The sequence below is a fragment of the Diceros bicornis genome, chromosome 26, assembly GCF_020826845.1.
Source record: "Diceros bicornis minor isolate mBicDic1 chromosome 26, mDicBic1.mat.cur, whole genome shotgun sequence".
Taxonomy (NCBI): domain Eukaryota; kingdom Metazoa; phylum Chordata; class Mammalia; order Perissodactyla; family Rhinocerotidae; genus Diceros; species Diceros bicornis.
Window position 1 is genome coordinate 18,564,931 of NC_080765.1, and position 18,139 is coordinate 18,583,069.

General features: G+C 45.6%; 1 protein-coding gene across 4 annotated transcripts in view; it reads right to left on the reverse strand.

The window, feature by feature from the left end:
- Positions 1-1,884: 1,884 nt before the first annotated feature.
- CALN1 (calneuron 1) overlaps positions 1,885-18,139 on the reverse strand; it is a 398,390-nt gene continuing 382,135 nt past the window's right edge. For all 4 annotated transcript variants that reach the window (XM_058569479.1, XM_058569480.1, XM_058569478.1 and 1 more), the window contains 2 exons: positions 14,635-14,791; positions 1,885-2,281 (listed from right to left, as the gene is read on the reverse strand). In XM_058569479.1, the coding sequence (XP_058425462.1) occupies positions 2,154-2,281; positions 14,635-14,791 (285 nt within the window). In that variant the 3' untranslated portion in view covers positions 1,885-2,153. The remainder of the gene's footprint in view (positions 2,282-14,634; positions 14,792-18,139) is intronic.

Below are 18,139 nucleotides of genomic sequence, written 5' to 3' on the forward strand. Positions count from 1 at the left end.
GGTTCAGGGGGTCCCTCCCACCTCAGTCCAGTTGAGAGAGGGAGGGCAAACTGCTTTGGGCAGAAACTAATGACGAAGTTGTCCCATGTATTAGTATTCTGCGTTTGCACCTGTTCTTGTTCAGGACTCCGATCCTGAGGGACTGTGGTGAGTCAGGCACGGGGAGAGAGGAGAGGCAGATGTGCAGTGTGTACTGTGGCAGGGCAGGCAGGAGGGCCGGGGGGCTGCTGCCTCACTTGGCCTGGATGTGCGGGATCCCAGGCATTGTCACCGAGGGACTCTCGGCCCCCTGGGCTCTCGGGAGCTTACACCTGCTCCCTCCTCTGTCCTATGGCTCAAACCCTAGTTTTGCTTGTGCTCATCATGAATATTTGCAGTCTCCCACAGTGGGGAAGTTTCTACAGCTGCTTCAGGCTGTTGCCCGAAGTGCTTGCAGAGGTGAATTGGAAGAAGACCCTCAACTGAGACCTTGGATGCTCCAAGTCTGAGAAGGCAGTAGGGAGAAAGCTGAGAGGGGAGACTTGAGGAGGGGCCCAGTAACACACAACGAACCAAAAAACCTACTGGGCTGCAGCGAAAGAGGAAAGGTTCTAGTGCCTCGATACAGGAGGAAAGGGGAAAAGGGAGAAAGGAAAAGCATGTAGCTTTAGGATGCGATTGAAAGAAAGAGGAGCAAGACTATTCCATTACAGAAATAAAGACCTGAGCTTGGAAAAGTACAAAGGGAAACATTACATCAAAAGATTATTGGCTAATCACTCTACGCGAGCTTGAATTCCTAGTGGTGGTGGATATGGCATCTAGGAAAAGTCAGGAAATTACAGACTTGAAATGGTGTTGAAAATGGACCAGTGGATTCCGTTCCCTTCCCCAATAGAAGTATTCTGCAGGCAGGAGTAATTACCTGTCGCGTTGGCTAAGCTTATTAACATCTTTTTTTTCTTCCTCGTGAAAATGAGTCAGTTGCAGAATCTGAATGCCAGATGTTACGTAAAATACAGTACATAGTTTGATCTTTCCATCTTTCCACTTTGGATTGTATTTCTCTTTTTCTCTGGGGAAGACTAACTAACACAGCAAACTTAAGATGAGAAAAAGGTAAGATGCACGAGGCCCTTAACTTACAGAGGTCTTCCGGCATGGAGATTTGTTGGGGCTCCATTACTCCGGATGACTGGGGTGCGGGCTGTAATGCCTCCATACCACCAGTCTCAGTCCCTCCCTGTCCCCCACACTACCTCGCCTGCCCAAAAGAGGCAGGGACGCATGTCCGAGGACAAGCTTACAGCAGGAGTAAGCAGTTAGGGAAGAATGATGTCACACACGAAGAAGCCAAATACATACGTCTGTCTATGTGTCTGTGTTTCAGAGATGCCCACGATTACGCTTCTTTTTTCTCTAATGGCAGCACAGGCGGCAAAGCTGGGAGGAAGGCTCTCTGCAGATTCCAAAATGCTGGTGCGCAGTGGGCTCTAGGAACAGAAAGCCAAGTGCCGACGGAAACCGAGAGCTCCCCAACTCTGCCAACAAGAGTCCTGTAGAAAAGGCAGTAAGAACGGAAGCGAAGGGGGTGTAACCTGCAGATGGCCAGGCGCTGCACCCCATTCAATGGCTTTCCCCTCACGCCTTGGGGGGGGGGTGTTCCACTGGGTGGAGGAAGGAAGCCAGGGCGGGATGGAAGGGCCCCTCTTCTGTAACAACCCAAACTCAGCGTCTTGGGACTGAAGGTTGCCCTGGGGCAGGGGGTGTTCCAGTTGAGCCCTGGGTTGAAAGAATGGGGCATGGAGGTGACTGCGTGTTCACACCTCTCTCTTGCTCACTTACACCACCAACCTGGATGGCCACTGGAATTCCGAGATGAAAATGAAGTTTCTTCAGAGTTCCTGCAGGTGGTTGAAGCAATCATTCGGAACTCCTGGCTATTTATTGCATTAGGAAACAAAACCATTAAAGCATTTAAGACAGCCCTTTTGTGTCCCTGCCAAGAAGATGAAGTTGATTTGCAACACCGGTCGCACTGCAACCTTGGGTTCTTCACTGAACTGTGCCATGTTCTGCATCGTTCATATCTGCTTTCGCGGAGGAACAGAGTCTGCCCGCAGGGCATGCGCATGCGCAGTGAGCTGGGAACGCAGCATGGTGGGGGGAGGCTGCTACTCCATGCCGCTCCGAAGGATCTGGTTGGCAGCGATCAGCATGACGCTTATGATGAAGGCCATGGCAAAGGCGCAGATGAGGCTCTTCCGGACGCAGGTCTGTCTGTTCTGTTTCTGGGAATGCACTGGGGGTGGGGCAGCAGAGGGCAAGGAGACGTGGAGGGAGGTGGGGGAAAGAGAAGAGAGAAATGACACAGTGAGACAGGGTGCACCTCTTCCTCAGCAAGCCCAGAGTGAGTCCTGTAAGACAAAGACTGATGAAATCAAGTGGACAAGCATTTCTGGGACCGCTCTTGGAGGAGACTGAGCATCACGTCTTCCAGTAAATGGAATGAAATGGTAAAACTTCTATAACAAAAACGATGACAGATGTAAGGTTCAGAGTAAGGTATAAACTTCCAGATATAATAGAGTTACAATGGCTTTCTGAGTGAAAAACTATATAACATTCGACTCAGTTTCATGAAAGGCATCACCCAGGTACTGCTGTGTCCATTTCTGCACAACGCCTGGCTCCCACGTCTGAGGCAGCTGACACAGAGCGAGGTTCAGACACTACTCTACAGTCAGTGCTGGGCTGGAAGCAACTTACCTTTCCTGAAATTGTTCTTGGGTGGCTGCTGGTCAAAATGAGTCTAAGTGACTTCTGGCATTATTTCAGATATGCACACCAGCGGTTCTGGAATGGGGTCCCTGGGCAAGCAGCATTCGCATCACCAGGAGCTTACTGAAAATGCAGATTCTCAGGCTGGGCCCCACCCCACATCTACTGAATCAGAGACTCTCGGGGTGGGGCCAGTGATCTATGTTTAACTAGGTGATCCTGGTGTGTGCTGAAGTCTGAGAAGCGGGGACCACATGTGCTGTGCACAGGACCAGTGTGAAGCAGAGGGCACAAAACCCTCTCAGACTTCCTGGAGGCAGGGTGCCCCCAGATCCTGCAGCTCCAAGAGTCTGACTTCGGGTCCTGGGGTTGCGTTCTCTTAATCCTTTTGTTGGGCCAGGTCTTGTGCTGCCATTTTTATAAGGCCCAGGAGAAACCATTAGTAGGTCTCAATCAAAAGGCATTAATTAGTGGGTTACTAATATGGGTCAGAAACAGGGAAATGGAAATAGCAAAAAAGAAAAACTTTGATAAAGTATGCTGAGGAAGAACAGGTCTCTTTTCCAGGCATTGCTTCCTAGGCCAGAATTTCTTTTCCTTCTCCTTCTTCTTTTTGTCTATACCACCTCCCCATCTGGCAGTGACTCTGCACACAGTTTACCCACCTAGTTTATGGGAGAAATCTGTGCTCTGGAGGTAGTCAGGAAGCTACCTACACCAGAGCCGCTCACTGGACCAGCAGCACCAGCACCATCTGGGAGTTTGATATAAATGGGAATTCTTGGGCCCCATTGCAGAATTACAGAATCAAAATCTCTCGGGGTTGGGAAGAGGCCAGGACTTTGTGTTTTAATAAGCTCTCCAGGTGATTAGGGAATTGTTGGGTCCCAACCCCAGAGTTTTTGATTCAGTAGGTCTGGGTGGGGCCAAAAAATCTGAAAGAGTTTCAGTTGCTGGGAACAGGAGGGGTGTGTATGTGTGTGTGTATGTGTGTGTGTGTGTGTGTGTGTGTGTGTGTTAGGGAGATCGGAGTAGGAGGATAAGGGAAGATGCTTCTTTAGATTTGAATGTTAAGAAACGCAATGCCAGGACAGAAGAACATTTTCCGATTACCTTCCATTTTGGAAACGGGTCCTTCTGCTGGACATTATAGTCTAGCTTTGCAAACAACCACCAGCTGAGGGAAAGTAGTTTTTCTTTAGGCCAGGTTAAGGAGAAAAAGACAAAAGAAAGAAATGCAATTTCCTTTCAAATTACCCTCAGTCTCTCTCTGCAAGAAAGAAGACTGGCAAAAGAAAAAGGTCGGTAGGGTCCACATGCCTTTAAAGAACCTAAAAAATGTTCAGTTTCAAGTACTTCACCCCTTGACATTCAGTGGCTGCTCTAAATCCTCGGAAATAGCAAGGAGGAAGTAGGAAGCTGGTGATGTTTCCAAAGACAAATGGAGCTTTCCCTGCGAGAAGAGGTCTCAGGGGCTTGTCAAGGGGCCTCTAAAAATTACCTGGACCGGAAAGTCTCTCCGGCAAGCCACACTTTACAGAGATCCAGTGCCCCCTGCTGCAGCCCTTGGCTCCCTCATCAGTTCTTGTTGGTTATTTCTGCTATCATCTCTTAGGTCTTGTCTTGTTATCTTTAATCCTTCTGGATCCACTGGGCTTCTGCTTCCCTTGGGTGAATGAAAGTATTTTTGGTTCAGTTCTCTACTTGCTGATCATGTCTGGGTCTTAGAATCTTATAATTTCTTAGCTGGCAGAAGAAAATTTCCTTGGTGTGTAGATGCACCTCCCCCTGGAGTGGGCAAATGTAAAAAGACGCCAGCCCTCAGGAAGGAAAAAGGAGGTGGCGTCTGAGAAGGAAGGACCGAAGCAGAAAATAAGATGAGGATGTGGAAGTAGCGTATCTAACACTTTCTGAGGACTGGCTAATTTATTCCGGGCAGCTCCTCAAGCGTACAAATGCTTCTGAAGGCAGTCATTTACCTTTCCATCCTGAGGGCTGGCGAAGGCTTAACGAAAAGAAAAATTGTGTGATTGGGCTGAGGGGGAAATTTTTTGTTGAAGCCCTTCTTTATGCAGGAGACTCAGAAAACAAGGTCACAGGCTACAGGATTATCCCCAGGAGAGCGGCTGCACCTTTGATCTAAAAATCCTTCAAAGCAGTAGGAAGGAGAGATAAGGAAGAGGAAAGGCCTGGAGACCTAACAGTATTCTATGTGAGGCCATGCAAATCTGAATCCACGCCAAAGTCCTGTGAGCAGAGTGCGGCTTCCAGCTCATGCCTCCGTAGCTCTGAAACTGATCATCGTTTGAGTCTGTAATTCAGACTCTGTGCCTTGATGAGAATCTTTTTACATCTAGTTCTGACTTCATGATAAGTTTGTGTGCAGACTAAAAATGTAATGACTTCGGAGCCAGACCCAAATCTGAATCATGATTATCCCACATCTTAGCTGTGTGACCTTGGGCATGCTAATTTCCCTGGGCCTCAACTTCCTCATCTATAAAATGGGGGTAATAAGACCTACCTTGTTGTGAAGATTAAGGACATATGAAGGTACTGGAATAGGGTTTGTGTCCAACGAATGCTAATTCCTTTTTGTAAACCCTTTTAAAAACTCCCCTTTACTTGTTGAACACCGGCCTCAGTGGGCTAGGTATGCCTAAGTTGCTTTATGTATGTCCTAGCAGAACTGCATGGAGACAGTCCTTTGTGAGCCGGGTGTGTGATCCTCATTTGATAGGTGAGGGACCTGAAGCTCCAGGAAGTGGAGTCCAAGGCCATTTGGCAAATGGTGGAGGCGGGGTTTGAGCCCAGGTCTGATTGTAATATCCCAGTTTCAAACATCTGCACAAACTCTCTCTTCTTGATCTTTTGCCTAGCAATAGAAAGATCCAAAGAAAATGCATTTCAGACACTTGGTGTGATTGACAGAGTATAACCCAGCACTAATTAATGTGTTTGTTGATAATAATGTAGGGGCTGTCTTTGGCTATCGTATATTGGCATTGCACTATATTTTTGCATATTTATTTATTCTCCGTGTCTACGCTTTGTTTCCCCAACAGGATTATAGGTCAGCGGAGGAGGAACTGTGAGTCCAGGATATGGCTTCTTCTCCTAACTGCCACGTAGGAGCAGCCCTGGGCAAGCGACTGAATTTCTCTGAGCCTCTCTTTCTCTCTCTGTAAAAGTAGCTAATAATAACTATTGTGCTAATCTCAAGAATTATTTCAAAGTTCAATGAGCTAATAAAAAAGTGAAAGCTAGGTCCCACTGTGAACTGCTAGAGAAATGCAGTTCCTTCTTGTACCCCCTGAGGGCTGGAGGAAAGGCCTGCTTGGTTTTCTCCTGTTCCCTACAGCCTCTAAGGCGGGGCTGAGCATATGCAGATGCTCCCAAACCTTTGCTTTGGTCCCTTCCTTCATTGATTTATCCCCAACTGCAGCTAGACTTGCCTTCTTAAAGCAGTGCTGGGTAGGCATCACCACTCTCTGCAGCTTTCCTGCAAAGACCCCCGTTGCTGGGAGAAGCACAGTCCATCCAGCTCCTAACTCAGCAGGTAGGACCACAAATCACCTCCTATCCTTTCCCCACCTCTGTTCCTGGACCACTGGCCTCCCCTCCCCCAGCAACCTCTGCTTCAGCCAAGCAGTCTTCTCACCGCTCTCTACACAAGACTCTGCGGCACTGTTCACACCGTTCCCTCTGCTGACCTTCCCTCTCATTTCTTCTGGGCCAAACCCAAACTCTACCTTCCTATGAGGCTTCTCTTGAACATCTTGCTCTCAAAGGGCATGATCTTTTAATTTTTTTTAATGATCTAGCTCTTAATATTTATTTATTTTTAATTGAGATAGAATTCACATACCACAAAATTCACCCTCTTAGAGGGCACAATTCAGTGGCATTTAGTACATTCACAAGGTTGTGAAACCATCACCACTACCTAATTCCAGAACATTTTCATCACTCTAAAAAGAAACACCATACACATTAGAAGGCGCTTCTCATCCTCTGCCTCCCCAGCCCCTGGCAATCACTAATCTACCTTCTGTCCCTATGGATTTATCTATTCCGGGCATTTCATATAAATGGAATCACACAATATGTAGCCTTTTGTGTCTGGCTTCTTTCACTTTGCATAATCTTTTCCAGGTTCATCCATGCTGTAGCATGTATCAGCACTTCATTCCTTTTTGTAGTTGAATAATATTCCATTGAATGAATGTACCTCATGTTGTTTATCCATTCACCAGTTGATGGACATTTGGGTTGTTTCTAGTTTTTTGGCTGTTATGAATAATGCTGCTATGAACATTTGTGCACAGGTTTTCCTGTGCACATGTTTTCAGTTCTCTTGGGTACAAATCTAGGAGTCAAACTCTTAACTTTTTGAGGAAGCTGTTCCTTTTTTGGATCTTATAGAATACTGAAAATGGTGAGAACGCGTCATGCTGCTGGTAATCTTTTCTATGTCTACCTTCCCGATCAATCTTAAGCTCTCTTTCCAGCATAGTACTTGACACAGGAGGTGCCCAGGAAGTACATGGGGTTGAAATGTGAGTTGGGGGAGGTTGACACAGGAGGACATAGAAGTGGGTTTCCTGTTGTCTTGAAAGCCTGTTAGCAAGTGGTGCACGGACCAGCCTCCTGGCTGCTGTAGCAGGACCTGGGTTTGTAAGCTCTAGTGACAGACTGCTCCTTCCCCTTCTTATTTTAACAGAGAGTCACACTGCTCCACTTGGAAAATGACAGGCAGCGGCTCTTGGACTGTCTCCTGGAGGCAGGAATCTACATGGACCAGCTGGGGGATCCTGGATATATTGGGTTGCTAATCCCTCTGGCTTGAGTCTCTTGGAAATGGGGCTGCGTCTCTTTGGAGGCACTGGCTCCCATATGAGGCAAATCAGAATCATAACAGTTCTGATTAATTGCCCCTACATAGACCAATATAAGTGATATTTCTGGCAGGGAGTTTGGGGCTCAGGAATGTTAAAACAATCACCAGCATAGGTGATTCTCACAATAAGCCAGAGTTCCCAGGTCTGGGAGCTATTATTGCTCTGTGATCCTTCCAGGTCTAACACTTTATGATTCTATGAAACTAGATATTTCCATAGCCAAGCAGAACTAATTAAGAGCTTTTGAAAGATAATTTTCTGTACATCAATGATATGAGAAATGCCCAGGCTCCTAAGGAAGACCTGAAGGCAGAGATGGAGGATGTGACCACTGGGGAACAGGAGTGAGGCTGGTATGTGTTATGATGCTTTTGTTAAGAGGAAGAGGGGCCACCTCTCCTTGTGGGGGTGGGAGCTGGTCCCTTCTCCACCACAAAATCATCTTGGGTTTCTAGCTGTCAGACAGCTATGTCTTGCTTTGAGGGTCCTACTATGGACCCTTGGTGTAGTGGCCAGGCATTGTTTTGGCCTTTCCAGGAGTCCTTCCCCTTCTTAGCTTCTGGTGGGGATCTGTACCTCTCCATCTAGAGGAACTCTCAATCCAGGGCTTCACTTTTCCCTCCGTAACAAACCAGACTGACCAGGTAGAGTATCCCAAGCTCTTGGCTTGGTCCAGGGGTAGGCACATGGGCCAAGCAGGTTTGATCAGAGCTCCTTCTTGGAATGGAGATGGATCTTGAGAGAGAGAATCCTGTCACCTCAGAGAGAGAGAGCCTGCCCGAGAATGAAGCCAACAGAAAGGAAAGAAGGACAGAGAGAGTGAGAATGAGAGAGCAGGCAGGGGCGGGGGGAGAATGTTGCTTGAGCTCTTTGAGTCCAGGTCATCCAGGTCATTCAGGTCATCACCACAGTTCATCCGTTTGACTTCCCCCATTATTTAAGCCAGTGCTTTTTAGTTTAAGGGGGTCTGAGTTGAGTTTCTGTTACCTGTAGCCAAAAGAGTCTTGACCAGTACTCTTGGTAACTCCAGTGTTGGCAATGACTGGACTTGAGGAGTGAATGTGTTAAGAGGAAGGTTCAAACACTGTAAATTTGGTCCCTGGCCTATCCTTCAAAGATGTGGAGTTCCAGTAGTCTGTACTCCACAATGTCTCCAGGAAGAAAATAACAATAAGAAGAGAACTGGGCTAGGGCCTGGCTAGTTCTGTCTTTTTTGTTTATTTGTTTTGAGTGCTTACTAATGTGTTAAGCATTGTACAAAATATTCTCATCTGTTACCTTATTTAATCCTCATAACAACCATATGAGGTAGGTCATTATATGATTCCCATTTCACAGATGAAGAAAATTAGGCTCTTAATATTTATTTCAGTGTCTTACTTAAGTGACCTAGTACATGGTGAGGAAGGATTTTAAGCGAGGCCTGTCTGGAGTGCAGAGCTGGAGTCCTTAACCATCATGTGTATTTATCAATAACAGCTCTGCAGATCTCTATCCTGTGTCGCAGAATGGCATCACTCCTCACTGCTGGCTCCAGAAAACTCTCCTACAGGTTTGCTGTGAAGGGTTCCCAAATAAAAGAAAAATCCTTTTTTGTCCGAAGCCTCAAATCTCTTTGAAGACTGTCTCCTATCTTACCACCTGCTATGGACCTCAGCTACACCTTAACCTCCTACATCCACCCTAAGAGAACAGGTTTATTTCAGGAAAGTCATAGCACCAGGCGAGCCGGGAGCAGATGGTGGAAATGACATATACTGCCCTTTTCATTTGGATGGGTCTGAAATACCCAACGTGCATGGCCAGGTGATGGGGCAAGTCTCCCCATCCAGGGAAGCACTTGACATCCCAACAGGAACACTGTGACATCAGCGGGGATGGCTGAACTGGAGACCTTGGATTTGGCCACAAATTCTTTCTGACCTTCTGCTGAGCCCAGAAATTGTTGAATCTAGATATGACCATTGTTATCCAATTTTTGCATTGGACAATGAAGAAAATAAGCCTCAGGGAGTTTTAAAATCACTTACCCAGGGTCACACAGCTAGTCTACACAGGGCTGGGAACAGAACCCACACGTCTGCATAGTGATGCTTCGGGGGCTACCTGGCCTGTGTCACCTCCCTTGACATTTGTTTCTTTTGTCCATCATACCGAGGTTCTGAATGGTGCAGAGCAGCTCTGCCATGCCTTTCACAGAAACTATTTATTCCTCAGTTGGTGATTTTGCTTTACTTCTCTCTGCCATGCATGTTGTCAGAATGTCTAGAAAAATCTGACAGCTGGTATTCCATTTAGGGACAACACTTGGGGGATGTGTCTTGAAAGGGCTCACACATAGATTTTGCTGCACTTCTACTCAACTTCCAAATATAATATGATTTCATTGGCAGCGAAATGGAAAATGAATAAGGATGATGAAGCACCATTCTGTAAGGAGCCTATGAAACACCTGTGCCCGGGTATATGACCCAAGGCGACAAACGAAGAGGCCGGGGCAGGACTTTGTCAGGTAGCCCCGGGTTCAAATCTCACTATTTGACTTTGGACAAATTACTCCACCTTGCTGAGCCTCAGTTTCCTCATTTGTAAACATATTGGAAGCAGTAAGCCAAACTTAATATATAGTATAATTTGTCAGAAGAACACTTAATAAGGATCCAGTGACAGGCAAATAAATGATTCAACCACAAGACTACTCAATTCCATATATGTCAGCCACTGGAACCAAATAATAAAATATGAATCTGTCTTTCAGTGTCACTGAGTTTGTGTTCTCCAAAAACAAAATGTCTGGTGACTACAAGTGGTCGAACTGAAGCAAAACATCTTAAAACTCTCTTATGCAGCATGGACGGTGAATGGGCATTGTGGGTAGTCACGTAGTCTTGTATCTAACCCATTTTGGTGGATGCCGACCTATTTATTTTTCCAAATAATTAGAACACAAATACTGATAACTAACACCTCAATACATTGAGCACAATTTATCTTAATAAGGGAATTCAAAAAGATCTGAGGGGTTGGGAGTGCCTGAAAGTCCTACTTTTAGCAATATTCTCATTGCACTGGGGACGTATAAGCTGTCGGCCAGTGGGTAATGCCCGAGAGTGCCTGGATTCAGTGGGGTTAAGTGACCTCATGCCCAAGCACCCAGCACAGTGAGTGGCATCTGGTCAAGTGCCTGACTCAATGTGAATGATTTCCCATCTGGAAGCCAGGTGTGAATGAAGGAAAGGTCCTCTTCTGAACCCTTGAGTTAGATTCTTCTGGTCTCTTCCCTGTCTTCCTAGGGGTTTCTGTAGATGACTTCTTTTGGTGCTCCAGGAAAATGGGTTCTACACACGACATGAGCCCCCAATTCAGGAAAGCTTTCCTTATATGTAGCTTGGAATTTCATGCTATTTCCCTCTCCTTTCCTTGAGAGAAGATGGAAAAAAAGTAAGAAGATGCTTACTTATGATCACAGAGCCCTCCCTACCATAAAGATAAGCCAGATTAGAAGGTGTGAGGAGCTGCGTGTGTGCGTGTGTGTGTGTATTGTTTGTGTTGACTTAAAAATCAAACAAATAAAATTAAGCCAAAACGAAAACTAAAAGGAGGACAAAAAAACGAAACTTCTCCCCTCAAGGGTGCCACACCCCTTGGGCTCCTGGCCTATTTCTCTCTTCTTTATTCTTCCACTCATGTGGAAGGAATAATCGATATTTCCTGACTTAATAGACAGAATCTGAACACCTTTGTAAAAGTCTCAGACCCAAGAGTCATAAAAGTGAGACGTATAATCACTGACATAAATGATGCTGGTGCATTTGGAACTCTGCTTGTGAATTTCTAATTGGCTCAGTGTCACACAGGTTGGCCGCAGCAACATTTTCAAACCTTTTCCACACTCCAGAGTCTCACTCTTGACCCCGACTTTGCTGAGCTCAAAGCCACCTGAGGTGTGCTTCTTTAAATTCCGACTCTGCCACAGAACATGTTTCATTGACCATCTCCTCCTTCCTTGCTCAGAGACAGATGGGCCCTTTCATCTTTTTAAGGCAAGACCTTCTGCACATTTAGGTTTTTCTTTCTCATTGATTCCTTCCTCTGACATGAACTAGGGCAGGGTTTCCACTCGCCATGGATCACCTGGTGTAAAGGTGAGCTAATCTGCATGGGTACATACTTGCTGCAGCAAAACCCCAATAAGAGGAGGAGGAAAGAGCTTCCCAGGAGGGAGCAGCAAGAGTGGAGGTGGCCTGAGTCTGGGCGACATGTCCTGCCTGGCTCCTTCCCTCTCGTTGGTCAGTTGGGGTTACGAAGAAGATTAGATTTGAAGAGAAAAGTATTCTGTTGCTTGAAAGAAAGAAAGGAAACCACCTTGCCCCTTCAGAGTTAGATGCTGGATTTACTAAGACTTGAGATGGTGGAAGCTGACTGGGTGGGTAGGGGATTCGAGATGTCAGCGAGGGTGTCCCTGAAGTGGCTAGACAGGGCATGCAGCCTGGGCTAAGGCAAGACAGAGAGGAAGGAGTTGACAGCTTGGGGGACAGAGAGGCTCCAAAGGGCTTGGGACTGAGAGGAGAGTGAGGAGATAGAGGAGGTACAGGCAGTGCAACTGTGCACTCAGACAGCGGGAGAAGAAGGGAGAGTTTCAACAAGCCAACAAAGCCTGTTTGTGGGCAGCAGGCATGACAGAAAGATGGAAGAGAGGAGGCCAAGGTTGGCCGCAGGGACTTAGATGGACTTTTTCAGTTCTACAGCACCAGGGGTGAACTCAGTGCCTGTGTGCCCATCTCTTCCTAGACCCCTTTGCCCAAAATACAATCAGGGACGCCCTTTCCCAAACATGGAGAGGGCTGTGGGCATTAACTTTATGCACCAGTGATTTTGATCATTTCAGAGATTGGAAAAATCTTAGACTCAAACACAAACCAATGAGCTTGCACTGGGGGCCAAAGCACTGACATAATATTAAACACAAAACTCTTTGACATGAAAATATGCAAAAGGGATTATGAAATCAAGGCCACAGAGGTCATTCAAGAAAGCAATGTGCTAATTACAAATAATTCTGTTAGTAAATAAGATAATGAATTTTAAAACATTTGGCATAGTGCCTGGCACTTATCAGTTACCCCCTCCCCCCCCGAAATGGTAGCTGTTGCCAGTGTTATATGTACTGATCATTAAAGCAGGCCCAGTAAGACTTCTATTTGGAAACCCCTTTGTTAGTGACTTATTTTATTAATGTGTGAGCTTTTGAGTAATAAAAGACATTGCTTAGAGTTCGGGTTACTTCCCAGTGCAGGCTGACCCTTCTCAAATTACTAAGACTTGTGACATTTCTCTGAACAAAACACTGATCCACAAACAAAGGCTCTTGTGGAAAACGAGATGCCTGGAAATACTCTCCCCACCTGTCTCAAGACTGGCCGCTGACAGCGGGGGGCTGGAGCCCCGCGTGCTTCCATTGTGTGAGCACAGAGGCTGTCAGCTAGGAATGAGGAGAAACTGGGAGTCCAGGCCTGCAGTCCTCCCAAGCTTTAGTCCAGTCCCTGCCCTCCTCACCCCTACTCACCCTCTCAATCCTCCCGCCTGTCCGGCTGGAAATGGCACTGGCTGTGATGGTCCGGCCCTGTGTGGTCTGTGTGGTTCCAACTCCAAATACAGTCATTGATGCTACAGCCCAGGTCACAAGAAGGGAGACCGTGGCAGTTTCTGGACTGCAACTGGGTTTTGTTTGCCGTACATAGCACTTTTGAAAATTTTAACTGTGAACACTTTTACAAGGGGCATTGATCCCAAGTTTAGCCCAGTTGCCACTACTCCCTATTTTCCTGGCTTGAGTTAATTTAGTTTGTCACCTCAGAGTGTAAGCCATCTCCCGTTTCCTCTTGTCATGGCTGTTCATCTTCGCATGCTGATGCAGCAGGGCAGGCCCGGCAGGGCCAGGGAGCCCAGGTCTGAATGAACCTCTGTGGCCATGTGGACTAGCTCAGCCAGAGCAGCCTCCCTGCTGTGTTCTTGGCCAGCTCTAACGTGGCAGCTCCAAGACCAGGGGACCAAATGCCATGCTGGCGTCTACATGACAGCTTACCAACTGTATACATTGACTTGTTCAAATGTTCAGGAAAAAAAAAGAGAAAAAAATAGTTTGGCCTCTGTAAGAAATCTCAGCATTGAACAAGTTAAAAATTGTTGGTAGCCTGCTATTCTGTTTTAATGTAATTGAAAAAATTTTCTGTACATCAGTGCTGTTAAAGCAGCTGAGATTCTCAAAGTTGGAAAGAGAGATAAGTTATTTAGCTTCCCTGGAACTTTCTACTGATTAGGGGATAAGGTAGGCTTTTTTTTTTTTTCTTGAGTTTTCTTTCATGAGCCCAAGAAAAATGGCCTCTCGTGGGTCTCTTTTTTTGGTCCCAGGAGAGCCTTCTTTCTTTTGTAACTGCTTGGTTCAGTTCATGCGAGTCCTGTCATGAACATGGTTCTTTTGACCAGCGCATTCAGGGAGCATAGCATAGAGGTCATCCATTCCTAAGGATCCTGTGAGATAGGTGTAATTATCCTGATGTTTATAGATGAGGAAACACACTCAGAGAAGATACCCACCTTGACAAGGTCATACGATTAGCCGCTGGACTTGATCCAAGTTTACCGACAGCCTAACCAGGCTCTTTCCACCACCCCATGCAGCCCCCACTAAGTAAAGGCAAACACCACAGAGCCACGTCTAACCACAGACCTGTTGCTGGAGGAAGGACAGGGTTAACAGAGGTCCTGCAAGAATGCAGAGTTTGGGGGGAAAAATGGAAGAAAAGAAGCCTACTGCATTTTTGCAAAAGGGATCTTTTAACCTCAGTCCTGGATTCTTGGCTTCGGTACAAGGCCACTCCAGCCCAGGAGACTGGAAAGACATTTCTCATGCAGGATGTGGAGGCATTGGCCTATCCCAGACCAGGAAGGAAGCAGAAGCAGGGGTACCTACCGCCTTCAAACTCCGTTTGGCAGTTCCCCGAGGTCTCATTCAGGCTCTCTTCCTCATTGATGATGATGTTCTCAATGTCCTTCATTGTTAGGTGGTCCCGGAAGGCATGATAGAGGATGTGCTTCAGCTCTTCCAGAGTGATCCTTTGCATGTCGAACTGTGGAGATAAAGAGGAGTGAGAGGGTCTTGGGCACAAGAGGGTGAGAACTCAGCTTGGGCCACGACTGGCAAGCCCTAATGCCCTAAAGCTGCTCTCCGGAAACTTCTCTCAGCTTTTCAGGACATCACCTGAGCAGCTTTCCATCATGTGCAGCTCCAGGCATACTTGTGAATCTGCGGTGACTTACTGGGAATACAGTGAGTGCAACAGAAATGCCTCCTGCTAGTTTGGTTTCCTACTAACCCAACCATCTGCTGCCACCCTGCATACTGCGCGTGCTTCGGAGTGTGTCACACTTCAGACAATGCGTGCATCTCATCACCCAAGAAGCCAGCAATTCCTGTCTTGCTTTAAGTATGTATCTTGTTCTAACAAGATAAAAGGCAAGTTCAAAGCCGTATTTATGAGGAAGAGCAGCTGAAGGGGGGGAGTGTAGCATTCCCAGTTACATTCCTCCCATCCTAGTGAGGGGATTAAACTTGCCTGCCCCATTTCTATCAGGTTTGGTCCGGTCACTTTCTCAGCCAATGAAATGTGAGTAAAAGTCACATATGCCACATCCATTTAAAAGCTTTGAGATTCATCGTGTGGTTCTATCACTTGTTCTTTTCCCTCTGCCGTGAGCACAGCCTGCCCGACAGAGGGGCTGCTCCTCTGTCTGGGTTCCAGAATGAGGATAAAGTAGAGAAGATCTGTAGCTATCCCATAGAGGACAAGTAATATGAGTAAGAAGTGCCCTTTGTTGTTATTAGCCATAGAGATTTTGGGCTTGCTTGCTACCACAGCATAACTTGGTTTAAGTCAACAATACAGATATTAATACACAGAAGTGAGAGGCTACCCTAACAAACACTCTAAAATATGGTTTATTGTTTCCAGGGCTAGGCAGTGGGAAATAATAAAACTCCTATTGGAGGCTGGAAAGGCAATGACCCATGTTATGCAGTAGCAAAGCATTTGGTAAAATCGCTGCCTGTGCTAACTTGGAGGACAAATTGAATGAGTTTGCAGCTTTAGGTAAAAACTTTGGGAAATAGCATGCTCTGGCTGCAACTGGTTGCATCTGATGGGGTACTATGAGAAAGAGATGAGCTCAGGAAAGAATTGGTTGGTTTGCAAGCCAGGAACAAAGACAATCAGAAATTCCTGGTCTTGCAGGGTTGAATGAAGCAGTTGTTTCTCATATCTAACTAGGAAGAGATAAATGTGAGAAATGCTTTACATAATAATATAGGCCTATTAAAACAAATCAAAGTGTCCCTTGTTAAAACCCTTGAATACGTTAAGTGACTCTCCCAGGAAGCTGGTTATTAAGTTTAGAGAGAGGTATGTTTCAAAAACAATTGTGGTTTTGGCTATTAGCATAAACCAATTGGAATTGAATAGATAAAATAATGACTAAGTTTTTGAGAGAGCTGTATGGGCTAAGAGCCAAGAGCCTGGGATTATAAGTCTCTATGACCGTTCAACACTTAAAATGATTTTTGAGGTCCCAATCTTCCATGGGCACAAGCCATTATCAGGATAAGCTATACAAGCCCCAAGAAGGGCATATTTTCCAATACCCTCATCAGATGAGTACAAGGAGTAGAAAAGGCTAGATCTCCCAGATAGTGAAGCTGGGAATCATGCTTGAAATCTCTGCAGCGAAATCAAGAGCAATATCCAGGAGCAGAACTGGGGTCTAAACAATGAATATTCCTCACCCCAAGGTCTATCCAACAGGATTTCAGAACTGCTCTGAGCCTTCGATGGCTGTGTGTCTCCTAGGTTTTGCTTTCTGGATGGGAATGCTTTTGGTGGCTAACCTGACCCTATTCCAGCATTCTATGTTGAGTGTGTCTGAGAAGCGTAATTTGTCTTTTTAGTTCATATGTCTCCAGATCAAGAGGAGCCACGCTCAGATTTGATGTATATGATGAGATTCTAGATCTTGAATCTCCTGTTGTAATAGGATGGGACTTTTGAGTGTCTCCGTTGGGGAGGGGATGGGTATGTTTTGTGATTGAAGGGAGGGAAATAAATATTTATGGGCAAGAATGCGGGCTGTAACATGTTACATTATTTCCAAGTATTTCTTTTCCTCCCTGTGAGAGAATTATATCTCCCTGCCCATTGACATCAGGCTTTGGTGAATTAAATGAGAGTGGAAGTGACATATGAAAGTGATGAAAGTCCAGGGAAGAGTCTCACAGCCATCATGTACTCTGCCTCTTCTCTTTTTCTTCTGCCACAAGAACACTTACACCAAACAGGGGCTGCTCCTTCATCCTGGGTCCTGGAATGAATTGAACTTGGGGTCAACCCATGAAGGGCATGGAATTGGAGTGAGAAATAAACCCTTGTTGTTAACCACTAAGACTTTGGGATTTCTACAGTATAACGTAGGCAAGAATGAAGACAGAAATAAATGTTTTAAGTTAGTCTGAACCAGGATGAAAGAAAGTTTTAGACATATTTCTTTCCCTGCTTTCTTTGTAAAGCAATTCCTTCCTTACTTTAAGTATTAAATTGAGTTACTGAAACTTGCTGGAATTCTAAAGGACTCAAGTTCAAAGACATTTATATGAGTAAGAGCAACTGAAGGGGGGTGTGTACAGTGGATTTGTTTTCTGCATCACAGTTGCTTGCCTAGAAAAGTGAATTTTGAGATATAGTCAGGGTTGAGCTACCGTATAATCCCCCTTTCGATTTGAGAGGGGAACTTGTAGCAGCCTGGGTGCTGGGAGAAGGCTGACAAGATGCATGGTGAGGGTGGTGGACCTCACAGATGAGAAAATTGGGACCCCCTTCCCTGCCACGGTCAGAGATGAAGTGTGATGAAATCAAAGAGATTCTGAGAAAAGGAGTAACCATTTTCTAGAAGACCGATTGAAGGACTGGAGTGTTTGGAAAAATGAACCAGCTGAGAATTTGCTGAAATTAGGCGAAAAGAATTGGCCAGGGGCTGTGAGAAGGGAAGGAAAGATGCAGATTCCAGAAATCTATAGTGTTCCTTCTATTTGGCTATCTGGGTCACGTTGTAATATTAGGATACCGATATTTAAACAAAATTAGTTGAGTAGAATTCCAGATGTTTTCTATATTGTCAGAATAGATCTCTTTTACAAGTTTGAAAGAAATTACTATAAAACAATATGGACATAATGCCAGCAAGTATTTCTTCCATGCTTATCAATCCATTTAGCTTTTAATTTTCTTGAGTCAACTTTGCAATCTTGTATTTTTTCAGAAAACCAGCCAAAAGGTTTTCATTATTATTAGCATGTAACTATACACAGTAGTCCCACAATTTTAAAGTTCTCTCAATACATTTTATATCCCATTTTGTATTTATAATCTTAT